This window comes from Oncorhynchus keta, chromosome 22 (genome assembly GCF_023373465.1).
Source record: "Oncorhynchus keta strain PuntledgeMale-10-30-2019 chromosome 22, Oket_V2, whole genome shotgun sequence".
NCBI classification, from domain to species: Eukaryota; Metazoa; Chordata; class Actinopteri; order Salmoniformes; family Salmonidae; genus Oncorhynchus; species Oncorhynchus keta.
Window position 1 is genome coordinate 21,220,889 of NC_068442.1, and position 14,299 is coordinate 21,235,187.

Here is a 14,299-nt window from a genome sequence, read left to right on the forward strand (position 1 = left end):
TGCCATCTGGTTCTCTTAATATAAAGGAATGTACATTTATTTGACTTAATAATTAAGTATATTTAAATCCAAATACTTTAGACTTTTACTCAAGTAGTACTTTACTGGGTGACTTTTACATGAGTTATTTTCAATTAAGGTATCTTTACTTTTACTCAAGTATGACAATTGGGTACTTTTTTCACCACTGGGGAGATGCATTTCGGGGGGGGCAGAAGATGCATTTCTGATTTAACAGTTGGCCAAAGAAAGTTGTATTGTACAAAACATGTGGATACACAAAAACAAGAGTTTGAGTCATTTCTGTTTATTAGATCCTACAGAGAACCAACCGTAATGCTCCAATCAGAAAGACCCCCACCCATCAACACAAGAATTTGACACCCCAAACCCCACCCACTGACCAATCTCACTCCCTAGCTGCTCCATCCTGTTCCAACACACTTGATTCTACAAACCAACTGCTATACAGGACTGTGATTAGCTGAATCAGGTATTATTCTAGAGCCAGGTCCGCTGGAGCTAGATGCTGTCTGCATCTCAAATGACACCCATTATCTATATAGTGCACTACTTTATAGCAGCCTCCTCAGGTTAGACACAGGGCACTGGTCAAAAAGTTGGACATATGTCATCTACAGGGTATCGAGTGTGATTTGGGATGCAGCCATAGACTATAATAAGACTATATATGTAATCTGACTGAGCTTTATACTGGCTGAGTTCGACCAGGAGAAGCTGCTAGTTCATATCAGCTACTACACACACACACACACTTTCCAGTCGTGAAGTAAATCATCCCATTAAGAAAAGTTAAAGAGAGAAATCATAAACCCAGGGTAAGAACATACAGTGTTTGAGAAGCAGAGAGCAATTGTTTAGTGAGCATGACTTCTGCTAGAGAGGGTGCTGCTACGGTCAGCAGACAGTCGCACACACACAGGGAGCAGTCCCCAGGAATTGATTAGTTGGCCTTGGAAGGGGGGGGGGTGATTACACACATCTAGTACTGAGCTTCCAGCTCCATTAAGCAAAGAAGTCTGAGCAGGGGTGTGCAGGGAGGGGGCAGCCTGCTACATGCTAACCAGAGGGAGGGGAGGGGGAATCCTTTTAGCCACACCTCTGGAGTGCAGTCAGCTACAGAAGGCCCACCCAGCCAGCTAGCTGCCATGATGATAGCACACAGACACACAGGAGATACAGTCGAGCCATGGACACACATGCACTTCTCTCAAACACACTAACACTTTCTCTCTTTAGAAACACAAATGTCTGAAGTTAAGTCTTCATGACAGACAGACTACAACACATCTGTCTCCAGCAGTCATTACTCCTGTCCTCCATTCTCCTCCACCTCCATCCCTCCTCCGTTCTCCATCCCCTTGTCAGCCTCCTCCTGATCATCACAGCAGAGAGAGAGTAAGAGAGATATTAATACAGTTTAGTTCAATGTTCAGAGGTGATGTAGCTTCATAGACAGGTTGGCTGACAATGTCATGAAAATGATGCGTCTGTGGCCAGGAGGCGTGTGTGGTTATGATTCTGAATGGTCAGATAGCTAGCAACAACAACAACAAGCTGCTACCATGTAGGGAATTGTAGGTGGCTCGTTAATGATACCATGTCTTGTTTTTAGGTGTTTTGACTGATGTCATGTCTATGCTAATATGGTTCAAATAACAATGTATTTGAGAGACATGTGCTCATAATGCAAATGTATTTATGTTTTCAACAAACATTTGGAGACTAATTATAGTTTGCATGTTGTCAACAGTCTAAGCCAACCCAGTATATTTTGCCCCATAGTTGCGCAGTGTTGTCATGGTACCAGAATTGACTTCAATACCAGGTTTAGTATCACAATACTCAGCACCACATAAACATGACATATTAACCAAAGTCACAGAATGGCACTTGATCCAGACAGAAACTCACCTACTGCTCTGTTCAATCGTTGGGCACCTTTCGAGTTCAATATCATTACATGTTACACATTTATTTATTTTTTTAAACATCAACCTTGTTCAGACACAGCCATGTACAGTGCATTTGGAAAGTATTCAGACCACTTTACTTTTTCTACATTTTTTTACGTTACAATCTAAAATGTATCTGTTTTTTCTTCTTCAATAAATTGGCAAAAACCTGTTTTTGCTTTGTCATTATGTGGTATTGTGTGTATATTGAGGGGGAAAAATATTTTATCCAATTTAGAATAAGGACAGAAAAAGTCAATGGGTCTGAATGCTTTCCAAATGAATCAGGCTCGGCCAATTGTGCGTCGCCCCATGGACCTCCCGGTCGTGACCGGCTGCGACAGAGCCTGGCATTTTCAATAAGAGTGTGTACACGCATTGAGTTATTGAGCTTGTGTTGGCTGATTTCATGGGGCTAAGATAACAAACGACCTGCTTTCCTTCCATTTTGGACTTATTATACTGATCAACAACATTTGCATAGAAGTATCTTAATTTATAAATGACTAAGTGGATCGTGCCTGATCCACTTAGTCATTTATAAATTAAGATACTTCTATGCAAATGTTGTTGATCAGTATAATAAGTCCCAAATGGAAGGAAAGCAGGTTGTTTGTTATAATAAGCTATGATAAGGGGTCGACTGTGCTGATAGACAAACTTGATCCATGAGACATGAGAATTACCGAAATTAACACATTCTGATACCAAAATGTTTTTAATTTTCATGTTCTAATATCGAAAAAGTGCCAAAGTTTTGGTATACCGTCAGTTTTGTTGATTAACAACCAACTTGTCTACAGGATGCTACGTGTGAGTTAGTCTGCCCTCTGGTGGTTAATTTAGAGAACTAAAGCCTTGTTCTGTGTTTTCTTCAGTATTCCATCACCACTTACATTGGGGCAAGGGGAATTGTGTGGTGTGGAAGGACTAGGAAAAGTGTGTAGTGTGTAGGGGCTAAGGGCTGTTTGTCTCACCTTAGCGTCTCTCTCAGCAAACTTCTGGAACATGTTGGCATAGAGCCTCTTGTCCTTCTCATGCTGCTCCTTAATCCATTTCTGGCACAGAGCCACCTGGAAGGGCAGAAAAACAGAGAGACCCTGATCAGACAGACAGCAGGGCATGAGATGGGGCATCCAGAAGAGGAGGGAAGTTTCGACTGAGGCACACAAAGACCATTCTAGTACAGTACCTGGCTTTTGGCGGCCTTGTTGCTAGGATACAGTTGTATGACACGCTGGAAGTCTGCTCTCGCCCTATCAAACTCCTTCATGGCAAACAGCGCCTCCCCCCTCCGGAATAGAGCCTTTTCATTAGTATCGTCCAGCTCCAGGGCCTACACACAAGAATGAGAGAGACCAGGAACCATAGGTGAATAAGTGTGGTGTGGAATATTCAGGTAGTCAGATATGTTCAGATACAGTCAGGTGTGTGTCTGAGTGAGTGTACCTTGTCACAGTTGTCAAAAGTAGAGCTTGGTTCCTGTAGCTTGAGGAAGCACATGGCCAGGTTGAGGTGAGCAGCCAAACGCAGGGCTTGAGCCTTCTGCTCCTCCCCCTCAGGTAAACTTGATTCATTCTCCAGCCAGGACACAATCCTCTTATACTGGACAGACGCTTGGCGATACTTTCCCTCCTACACACAAACACATATCATATTACATCCTGTGTAAATCTGCACCAATGTTTGAAGCTACTTCCCTTCACACAACAGAAATGTTAATACACACCCACCTTGAAGTACTGTGTTCCCTTCTCCTTGACAATGATGCTCTGCTCCAGTTTCTCTGCAGAGTTCATTTCCCAGGATTCCTTGGCCTGTGGAACAGGAAATACTTTAGTCAGCCAGCTAGCATATCACTTCTCAGAACACCAGACACATCTAGGGAACGTTCAGTAGGCAAAATGTGTGGAAATGCCATGAACAAAATGCAGAAGGGATGTTTCTGGACAGGGCCGTCTAGTTGATATGGCTAAAGGGTCATACCTTCTCGAAGGTGGTCAGTTTGAGTTTGTACTGCAGAGTGGCTTCACCAGGAATATTGTACTTGCTGTTGCCTGTGTTTCCATAGCCATACCTTCACACACACACACACACACACACACACACACACACTTAGATATACAGAGCACAGGCTGCTGAGGGGAGAACAGCTCATAATGGCTCACATGGAAACCATGTGTTTAATACCATTCCGCTCCAGTCATTAACACGAGCCCGTTCTCCCCAATTAAGGTGCCACCAACCTCCTGTGATATAGAGTGCAGAAAACTCAGCTAATATGCCCAGAAAACACACAATTACACATTTCTCAAAACAACATAGTACACTAGGTTTGTAGTGGGTATTACTTGGGTTTGATGATGAAGAGGGACTCCTCTCCCTGCTCCATGGCCATCAGGGCTTTTTCCACTCCGCTTGGCAGACCCAGGCTCTCTCCATCTCCCAACTCAAACTTCAGCTCCCTCTTGTCAAACACCTTGCCCTCACAGCTGCCCTCCAAACACACTGCAGGGGAAAGAGAAAGATGGGTGTGTGAGAGCTGGTAGGTCTTAGTTTGGTTTGGCGTATCCCTGTTCCTTATTGATGATACGTTTGTGTGCGCGCTCGTACCTTCTACAGCAGCTCCTTCATTAGGCTTGGTGTATCCCTCTCCCTTAGTGATGATGCGACGGATGATTCCTCCATCCTCTCCCTCAGTGATGTCCTCCCCCCGAAACTCAAACAACTCCACCTAACACACACAAAACATTCAATTTGAGCACTCTTACAAAGTCACACGTCAATGTTGGCACAGAATGTGTATCTCAAAATCACAACTTCTAAATCCCTGACAGACAGAGGGTTACCTGGAAGACAAGTGTAGCGTTGGGGGGTATCTTCGGGGGGCTGCCAGCAGTGCCGTAGGCATACTCTGGTTTACAGATCAGCTGGCTGATCTCTCCTACTTTCATAGTAGCCACTCCCAGGTCCCACGCCTTGATGACCTGGCCTACACACACACACACACACACACACACACAGTTATAGTAGCCACATCAAGGTCCAACACCTTGATCACCTGGCCTACACTAACAGACACACACCTTTGCCCAGCTCAAAGGAAAACTTCTCTCCTCGTTCACGACTGGAGTCAAACGGGGTTCCATCCAGCAGGGTGCCAACATAGTGAACAAACACCTTGTCCCCAGTCATAGGCAGCTCTGTCCCTGTGCCTTCCTGCTTCACCAACTAGAGATGGAGGTGAGGTAGAGACTGAAGATTAGTGGTGCTGTAGCAATGTATGTGGTCTAGTACACTGAACAAAAATTCAACCTAACATGTAAAGTTTCATGAGCTGAAATAAAAGATCCCAGAAATGGTTCAATACAAACAAAAAGCTTATTTTTCTCTAATTTGTTTTACATTCCTGTTCTTGCGCCTTTATCCTTTGTCAAGAGAATCCATCCACCTAACAGGTGTGGCATATCAAGAAGCTGATTAAACAGTATGATCATTACACAGGTGCACCTTGTGCCGGGGGCAATAAAAGGCCACTAAATTGTGCAGTTTTGTCAAACAAGGCCACAGATGCTTCAAGTTGAGGGATCGTACAATTGGCATGCGGGCAGCAGGAATGTCCACCAGAGCTGTTGCGAGAGAATTGAATGTTAATTTCTCTACCATAAAATGTAATTTGAGAATTTGGCAGTATGTCCAAAAGGCATTATAGAAATTGGCAGTACATCCAACCATGTTCGGGATGCCCTGGGTCGACATTGTGTTCCAGTTTCAGCCAATATCCAGCAACGTTGCACAGCCTTTGAAGAGGAGCGGGCCAACATTTCACACACCACAATCAACAGCCTGATCAACTCTATGTGAAGGAAATGTGTAGCGCTACATGAGGCAAATAATGGTCACACCAGATACTGACTGGTTTTCTGATCCACGCCCCTACCCCCCTTTTTTTAAGGTATCCGTTTTCCTAGTCATGTGAAATCCATAGATTACAGCATAATGCGTTTATTTCATAACTCAGTAAAGTCTGAAATTGTTGGATGTTGCGTGTATTGGTCTCCAATGGAATGCTGCACGGTTGTTACCAGAGGCAGTTGCAGCACCTTCTGTGTGTGGTGCATACCTTAGATATATTATTGTCTCGGCCGAAGGCCAACATCATGGTGGAAAGACATATGAACTTAAAGGTTATAGATCTGCTGGCTATCGAAGATGTGGGTAGCTAGCCAGTTAGCTTGCTAACCATGTAAGTCCAACATGTTTATCGCTGGCTAACGTTAGCAAACGGCAAAACCCAAATGTTGCCAATTCAGTCGTTGTACTGCGCAAAACCATCTAAGCTGTATTAAGTTAACCTAGCTAACCAAATGACGAAAATAAAATGTTAGAATTAGTTTAGGCTACCGTAGTTCTGGTAATATCATGCATTGCATTGGCTAGGTAAGCGAGCAAGCTCACGTTAGCTAAGCTAGCTGACGAACTAACGTAGCTTTCTCAGTTACCTTTAAAACCCCTCCATCTTTCTTCTGCGTGATATCCTCTCCCTCCATCGGGATGTTGTTCTGTTCTTCGTTGGTCACCTCTTCAGCAGTCATAGCCCTGGAGCCCCTGGCCTGAAACAATGTCTGCTGACGTTAGCTAGCTAACAATACGGCTGGCTAGCAGGGCGCAAGCTAGGTAGATAACTATGGTTCGGAAAGGAGAGCTGCGCCACAAATCAGCTAGATCAAGAATCCGTTTGTCTTGTTAGCTATATTTCGCACATTTAGTGCCAAATTATGCCGGATATCGACCGTTGTGCACCAGTCTCCAAACTGAATGTTTGCTATTGAGCTGCTTGGCTAATAAGTCAAGGGGTCCACGTTGCTGTGTTGTTTGCTTAGTTCTATAGCATCTGGAGGAAAAGCCGAGAACTTTCCAGATACGCAGCGAGGAAAGGGGGGTGGCGGAATTGTCATCGTCGTTTGAAGCAAGTGACTCAATTGCCGTCTAACGAAACACACATAATGTCCATTAGCTCACACATTGTTTTATGGTGTGATAAACACATGTATTGGGATCTTTTTTAAACAATGTTTTATTTGGGGGAAAGCTGGCGTCTTCAGGACAACTCGGAAACGTAACATTTCGACTTGTAAACACGTTGTAGAAAGATGAGGCCCGAGTTTCCCAATTGGAAATGGTCAGAATCAACTAATATGAAGCTCTACGCAAAAACTTGCTTTAATTTTAACTCGGAGTTTTCGACTTGTCATGAATAAACTCTCTCTTAAATAATACATTTTTCTTCAAATAAAAGCCCAGTCAGCCCAGCAGTGTTCATGATAATTTAGAACTCGGAAATGTCCGACTTGGAAACTAGTTGTAGAAAGATGACGTTTGGAAACGATCAGAATCAACCAATAGGAGGCTCTATGCTCTTTTTAACTCAGAGGTTCCGAATTTCAGAGTAGTTGTGAACACGCATGAGGTCTGAGCATAGATGACAGAGAAAGAGACATCTATCACTGGCAAAAAAAAAATCTAGTCAGGGTGGGTGAACAGGGAAGGGAAAATTGAGCACGTTCGAGTGGATCACTTTGTCAAGACCAGGGGAGAATGACTGCCCCCTTTCTTTGAAGACACTAAAAGTTTAAGGCCGAACGCAGTACTGCAGGCATGTTTCTAAGACAATACTGGTACCAATAATTGCTTCTAATACACCACATGTATCTCCTTGAAGTTATTATTTAAAAAATGCACACAGGGACGCTTAAAGTGTAGATAACACGGTCACCACCGATAAATCCATGATTATCGAAAACTTCAACAAGCATTTCTCAACGGCTGGCCATGCCTTCCGCCTGGCTACTCCAACCTCGGCCAACAGCTCCCCCCCGCAGCTACTCGCCCAAGCCTCTCCAGGTTCTCCTTTACCCAAATCCAGATAGCAGATGTTCTGAAAGAGCTGCAAAACCTGGACCCGTACAAATCAGCTGGGCTTGACAATCTGGACCCTCTATTTCTGAAACTATCCGCCGCCATTGTCGCAACCCCTATTACCAGCCTGTTCAACCTCTCTTTCATATCGTCTGAGATCCCCAAGGATTGGAAAGCTGCCGCAGTCATCCCCCTCTTCAAAGGGGGAGACACCCTGGACCCAAACTGTTACAGAGCTATATCCATCCTGCCCTGCCTATCTAAGGTATTCGAAAGCCAAGTCAACAAACAGGTCACTGACCATCTCGAATCCCACCGTACCTTCTCCGCTGTGCAATCTGGTTTCCGAGCCGGTCACGGGTGCACCTCAGCCACGCTCAAGGTACTAAACGATATCATAACCGCCATCGATAAAAGACAGTACTATGCAGCCGTCTTCATCGACCTTGCCAAGGCTTTCGACTCTGTCAATAACCATATTCTTATCGGCAGACTCAGAAGCCTCGGTTTTTCGGATGACTGCCTTGCCTGGTTCACCAACTACTTTGCAGACAGAGTTCAGTGTGTCAAATCGGAGGGCATGCTGTCCGGTCCTCTGGCAGTCTCTATGGGGGTGCCACAGGGTTCAATCCTCAGGCCGACTCTTTTCTCTGTATATATCAATGATGTTGCTGTTGCTGCGGGCGATTCCCTGATCCACCTCTACGCAGACGACACCATTCTATATACATCCGTCCCGTCCTTGGACACTGTGCTATCTAACCTCCAAACGAGCTTCAATGCCATACAACACTCCTTCCGTGGCCTCCAACTGCTCTTAAATGCTAGTAAAACCAAATGCATGCTTTTCAACCATTCGCTGCCTGCACACGCCGCCAAACTTACCCTAGTAAAACTGACTATCCTACCGATCCTCGACTTCGGCGATGTCATCTAAAAAATTGCCTCCAACACTCTACTCACTAAACCGGATGCAGTTTATCACAGTGCCATCAGTTTTGTCACTAAAGCACCTTATACCACCCACCACTGCGACCTGTATGCTCTAGTCGGCTGGCCCTCGCTACATATTCGTCGCCAGACCCACTGGCTCCAGGTCATCTACAAGTCCATGCTAGGCAAAGCTCCGCCTTATCTCAGTTCACTGGTCACGATGGCAACACCCATCCGTAGCACGCGCTCCAGCAGGTGTATCTCACTGATCATCCCTAAAGCCAACACCTCATTTGGCCGCCCTTCGTTCCAGTTCTCTGCTGCCTGTGACTGGAACGAATTGCAAAAATCGCTGAAGTTGGAGACTTTTATCTCCCTCACCAACTTCAAACATCTGCTATCTGAGCAGCTAACCGATCGCTGCAGCTGTACATAGTCTATCGGTAAATAGCCCACCCATTTTTACCTACCTCATCCCCATACTGTTTTTATTTATTTACTTTTCTGCTCTTTTGCACACCAATATCTCTACCTGTACATGACCATCTGATAATTTATCACTCCAGTGTTAATCTGCAAAATTGTAATTATTCGCCTACCTCCTCATGCCTTTTGCACACATTGTATATAGACTCCCCTTTTTTTCTACTGTGTTATTGACTTGTTAATTGTTTACTCCATGTGTAACTCTGTGTTGTCTGTTCACACTGCTATGATTTATCTTGGCCAGGTCGCAGTTGCAAATGAGAACTTGTTCTCAACTAGCCTACCTGGTTAGATAAAGGTGAAATAAAAAATCAATCTTAAATGGATCATTGTTTATTATCAGTTAACTGGAGAAGTTCCAACAAACTTGATGCACCATAGTGAACGTCTGTCAGGAGCTCTAACGGGGCAGTCCCATTAGATTGCTTATATATAGACAAGTTATATTTGCATCATTTAGCTTATTCATAATTCATTCATCATTAATGTTTGCTTAATTCATGTGACAGACAAATACTGGGTCATGTATATGACAGACCAACACCTCACAAGGCCTTTTCCTTGCCGAGACCTTGACACTGAGATATCTTTCATTCTCAAAACAAGGGTCTGGGCGTACTGCCAAATTGCAGATACTGATAGTGAGGATATGCTTAGTGAGTCACTTGCATGAACACAGGAAACAGTTATTAGTAAAGCACATGAATAGAGCACAGAAATTGATTTTTAGAAAAGCACAAAAACAAAAATGTCCATGGTGCTGGAGATCAGAGGTGTCCGGTGTGATAATGGCAGATTGAGTAGTGCAGAAGGTGTCGTATGCTGAGGCAGTGAAGAGAGTAGTAGAGGAAGATGGGTTCAGGGTGAGGGACCCTAAGAGGATCCCAATGAGTAGGCTGAGGCCAATAGAGAGTGATAGGAATAACATGCTACTCCATCTGACTATGTTTTTTTTCTTCATCTGACTATGTTTTTTCTCATGGTCCGAGAGCATCTGGTGGTTGCACACTGCTACTCATTTCTCCAAAGTGGAGCTTTTCTCTTTTCTCCCTCTCTCACCTGTCCATCTCCTCATTTGAATTCCATGCTGTCACTGTCACTTGTCCACTCAAGCTTAACATTGTTGTCATCTGCCCACCAGGTGTCCTTAGAGAGTTCCTCAATGAGCTTGACACCTTGGTAAGCTAAATTCCTGACGATGGCTCACTGCTCTTCGTACTTGGCGACTTCAACTTCCCAACATCTTCCAGTTGGCACTATCCATTCAGGCAGGTAGCGTTCTCCTGGCATCCGCTAAACCCAGATTCGTCCGTCGGACTGCCAGATGGTGAAGCGTGACTCATCACTCCAGAGAACGCGTTTCCACTGCTCCAGAGTCCAATGGAGGCCAGCGTTACACCACTCCAGCTGACACTTGGCATTGCACATGGTGATCTTGGGCTTGTGTGTGGCTGCTCGGCCATGGAAACCCATTTCCTGTTCCTGACGAACAGTTCATGTTCTGATGTTGCTTCCAGAGGCAGTTTGGAATTCAGTAGTGACAGTTGCAACCTAGGACAGACCATTTTTATGCGCTACGTGCTTCAGCATCGGCGGTTCCTTTCTGTGAGCTTGTGTGGCCTACTACTTCGCTACTGAGCCATTGTTGTTCCCAGATGTTTCCAATTCACAATAACAGCACTTGCAGTTGAGCGGGGCAGATCTAGCAGGGCAGACATTTGACAAATTTACTTGTTTGAAAGGTGGCATCCTATGATGGTGCCACGTTGAATGTTCCTGAGCTCTTCAGTAAGGCCATTCTACTGCCAATATTTGTCTATGGAGATTGCATGGCTGTGTGCTCGATTTTATACACCTGTCAACAACGGGTGTGACTGCAATAGCCAAATCCACTAATTTGAAGGGGTGTTCACATACTTTTGTATATACTGTATAGTGTATATTAAATATTCCCACAGCACCCCCCCTCGCACCACCTCCCAAAATAAAAAATACTTTTGTGAACTAACACTCACATGTTACTATCCCCCCCCTTACAGCTCTGACTTGGCTGATAGTAAGTGCATTTTTCCTCAATAAAGTAGCTATAACTGTGATATGTGGTTGCCCCAACTAGATATCTTAAGATGAATGCACAAACTGTAAGTCTCTCTGGCTAAGAGGGTCTGCTAAATGACACATTTTTTTATTTCATACTACAGAATAGTAGGCTGCATGCACCTATACTATTTGTTGCGGCCCGCCATAATACAGAAGAATATATATATTTTTAAGTTGGCTGTTATCTTTGCATCAGGTGACAGAAATCTAAATTCACTACCAGAACTTTGAAAAGTTTATTTAATTGTACTTTCTTTTGGATATATTATCTCACATTCCTACTGCCAAAAGGACCAACCACACGGACAACCAGTAAAGTATGTTAAAATACTTTTATTCAAAATTCTGGCTTGTAAGTGGACATTTTCCAAAGAAATGTATGGCATTAATCTCAGACTGTGAACCAGAGGTATCACAGTCTACTTGTCAGGCAACCTATACTAGATGTGCATTTCCCTTTCTAAAAAGTTTTTACAGTACTGATAATTACAACTGTTGTATACCTGAGGCAGCAGGAGCATTATTATCAGTTATGAAGTAGGCTGGTGCTCCCCATTTCCCCTACCAGCCATACCCCATCCAGGAGCAGTTCATGCAGGCCCTGTACACTGCACTGGAGCACGACAAAGTCGTCATCTTTGAGAGCCTCACTGGAACAGTGTTTGTGTGTGTTAATTTATGTGTATTAATGTGCATGTGATTCTGTCTGTCTGTGTGTGTGTGTGTTCCAAAACAAATCACCGTGTCTGATATGTGGAGCTCTGAGCTGGCTGACGGATCATGCGGAGAAGAAGAGACAGGAGGCAGACAGACTGCCTGCAGGGGCACAGAGGTAGATCTCTCTCCATCCCCCCATCCTCCTCTGATGAGCCTAACTGGATCACTGACTTTGTGCAGAAAAAGGCAAAGCGGGACCTGGTGTCTAAACTGAAGGTAGTGGAGTAGTTGGGGGGTCTTGGAGGTAGCTCGGTGTCGATGTGACTTACTTGTTTGCCGATTGTCAGCATCACATTGTGTGTGTGTCTGTGTGTCAGAATGAAGAGCTGCGGAGGAAGAAGAGGGAGGAAGCCTGGAAATCGAACAATCACAGAGTTAGGAGAAGAACCGAATACCAATAGGGTTCGGGAGTTACCCCTCCAACGAAGATTCCCTGACCCCGCCCTAACCTCCCTGTGTGCGATCCTAGAAGTGAAAGTGTGGGCTGGCCTCTAACTGAGGATATGTTCTCCGGAAAAGGGTGGGGCTTTACAGGAGTGCTGATTGGTCTGAGCTGTCTTATTATGGGAGCCATCTTCCTAATACACTATGATCCATCCGAGAATGCAGAAGGTGGTAACTTGACCCATAGTGTAGATGGTGAGGATTTTGTATTAACCAAGTATAAGAGATCACTTGATCTCGGTAAACAGGAAGTGAGTGGAGATCAGGAAGGATGTCTCAGTTGAGTTCTATGTAGACCAAATAGGGTCTCTGACCCCGTGGCAATCTAGGACTATGAGCCATTATGGAAGATATCTGTGCAGGTCCCCGTGTAGTTCATGGAAACAGGTCATAGCTCACACCGAGAGAGAGGGCTATATAAATCCACATACCCAGTATGGAAGAAGGTGGAGTATAGTGAAGGTGAGGGTTTTTGACTGTAATCCGGAGCAAGGGAAATATTGCGTAAAGGTACGAATTACCATTAAAAAATGTAAAGGAAGAGGATCTCGGGTTATGGTATGTTGGATTTGATCAAGTTTCGGTTGATACCCTAGTGCCATTCCGGGTAGAAGAGGTTAGGGCAGGTGATAGTCAGCCAGAATACAAGCAGAGCCCCTGACAAAACAGATACTGACCGTGGAGTCATGCACTCAGGGTAATGGCCTGTATGGTAAAGCTGTTCATGAGGGCAGGGAAGCCGGACAATGACAGTTGCATTGATCTGCATTATCTGTATCCCCATGTGCCCATAACATCCAGACTTCCCCCTTTCACAGTTACAGGAGGACATTATTATTGTATGGCTCGATACATCACACACGGATGGGACGTATGGGAAGTAAGAACATGCAATAGGACAGAGAACGTTACAACAGACAAGACAATGAGGGACCTGACTGGGTGGTTGAGTTCCGAGGACTTTAGTAAGATAAAAAGGCCTAGAGCGGATGTCTGGCGGTTGTGTGGAGGTATGAAGCTGTGGCCCCACCTGCCTACAAATTGGAACAGTGCAGTGCAGTTAGGCATGCCCTTCACCCTTATCAAACGCAAAGACCTAGGGCCAGGCAGAAGAGAAAGAAGGAGTGCTCTGTCTGGATCTTTTGACAATAGAGTTTACATTGATAGCATTGGGGTTCCAAAGGGGGGTACCTGATGAGTTCTGGATTGGAATCAAGCATCTTCTGGTGGTAACAGCTGCAACTAGTTTGATGGTATGGTAGAATAGAATATATGTTACTGGCTGAAATATATATGTTACTAGTGGTGGGTGTATGAGGTTCGGAGCAGAATGTTGTACTTTCATCCCCGATAACACAGCTCCAGACGGATCAGTGACCAAGGCCCTGGCTGGTTTAACCACATTAGCTCACAAATTGGCAGAGAACTCTGGGGTATATAATGCTCTAACAAATTGGTTTGATAGTGTGTTTGGGAAATGGAAAAATGTCATAATCACTGTGTGGTGGGCAACTTTCACCTGTATGAGTGTTTTGGTTCTGTGTGGAGGTTGTTTGATTCCGTGTATGAGAGGTTTGGTTACCAGGACTCTGGAGAGGTCAATGACGCAACAGATTCCGAGCTCCGGCCAGTGGGATGACAAATACAGGCCTCCAGGCCTAGGAGATGGCTCCGTTTCTTTTAACTAGGAGCCAACAGGAAGTGTTAAGAAGTGTTAGGATACC

At 44.6% G+C, this 14,299-nt stretch overlaps 1 protein-coding gene across 1 annotated transcript; it reads right to left on the minus strand.

The window, feature by feature from the left end:
* Positions 1-6,926, minus strand: LOC118401167 (peptidyl-prolyl cis-trans isomerase FKBP4-like). Its single transcript, XM_035798456.2, has 11 exons — positions 6,479-6,926; positions 5,063-5,207; positions 4,826-4,968; positions 4,590-4,710; positions 4,328-4,484; positions 3,963-4,053; positions 3,710-3,793; positions 3,426-3,611; positions 3,169-3,312; positions 2,954-3,049; positions 1-1,396 (listed from the first exon to the last, which is right to left on the minus strand). Exons 1-11 carry the CDS (start codon positions 6,569-6,571, stop codon positions 1,328-1,330), a joined length of 1,329 nt encoding a protein of 442 aa, XP_035654349.1. The 5' UTR covers positions 6,572-6,926; the 3' UTR covers positions 1-1,327.
* Between the last annotated feature and the right edge of the window lie 7,373 nt (positions 6,927-14,299).

Excerpts from the sequence above, each read along its gene's own strand:
- LOC118401167 (XM_035798456.2), bottom strand. The coding sequence starts at position 6,571 with ATGACTGCTGAAGAGGTGACCAACGAAGAACAGAACAACATCCCGATG. Across the intron at positions 3,794-3,962 it reads AACTGACCACCTTCGAGAAG|GCCAAGGAATCCTGGGAAAT; the intron begins GTATGACCCTTT and ends CCTGTTCCACAG. Across the intron at positions 1,397-2,953 it reads TTGCTGAGAGAGACGCTAAG|GAGGAGGCTGACAAGGGGAT; the intron begins GTGAGACAAACA and ends TGTGATGATCAG.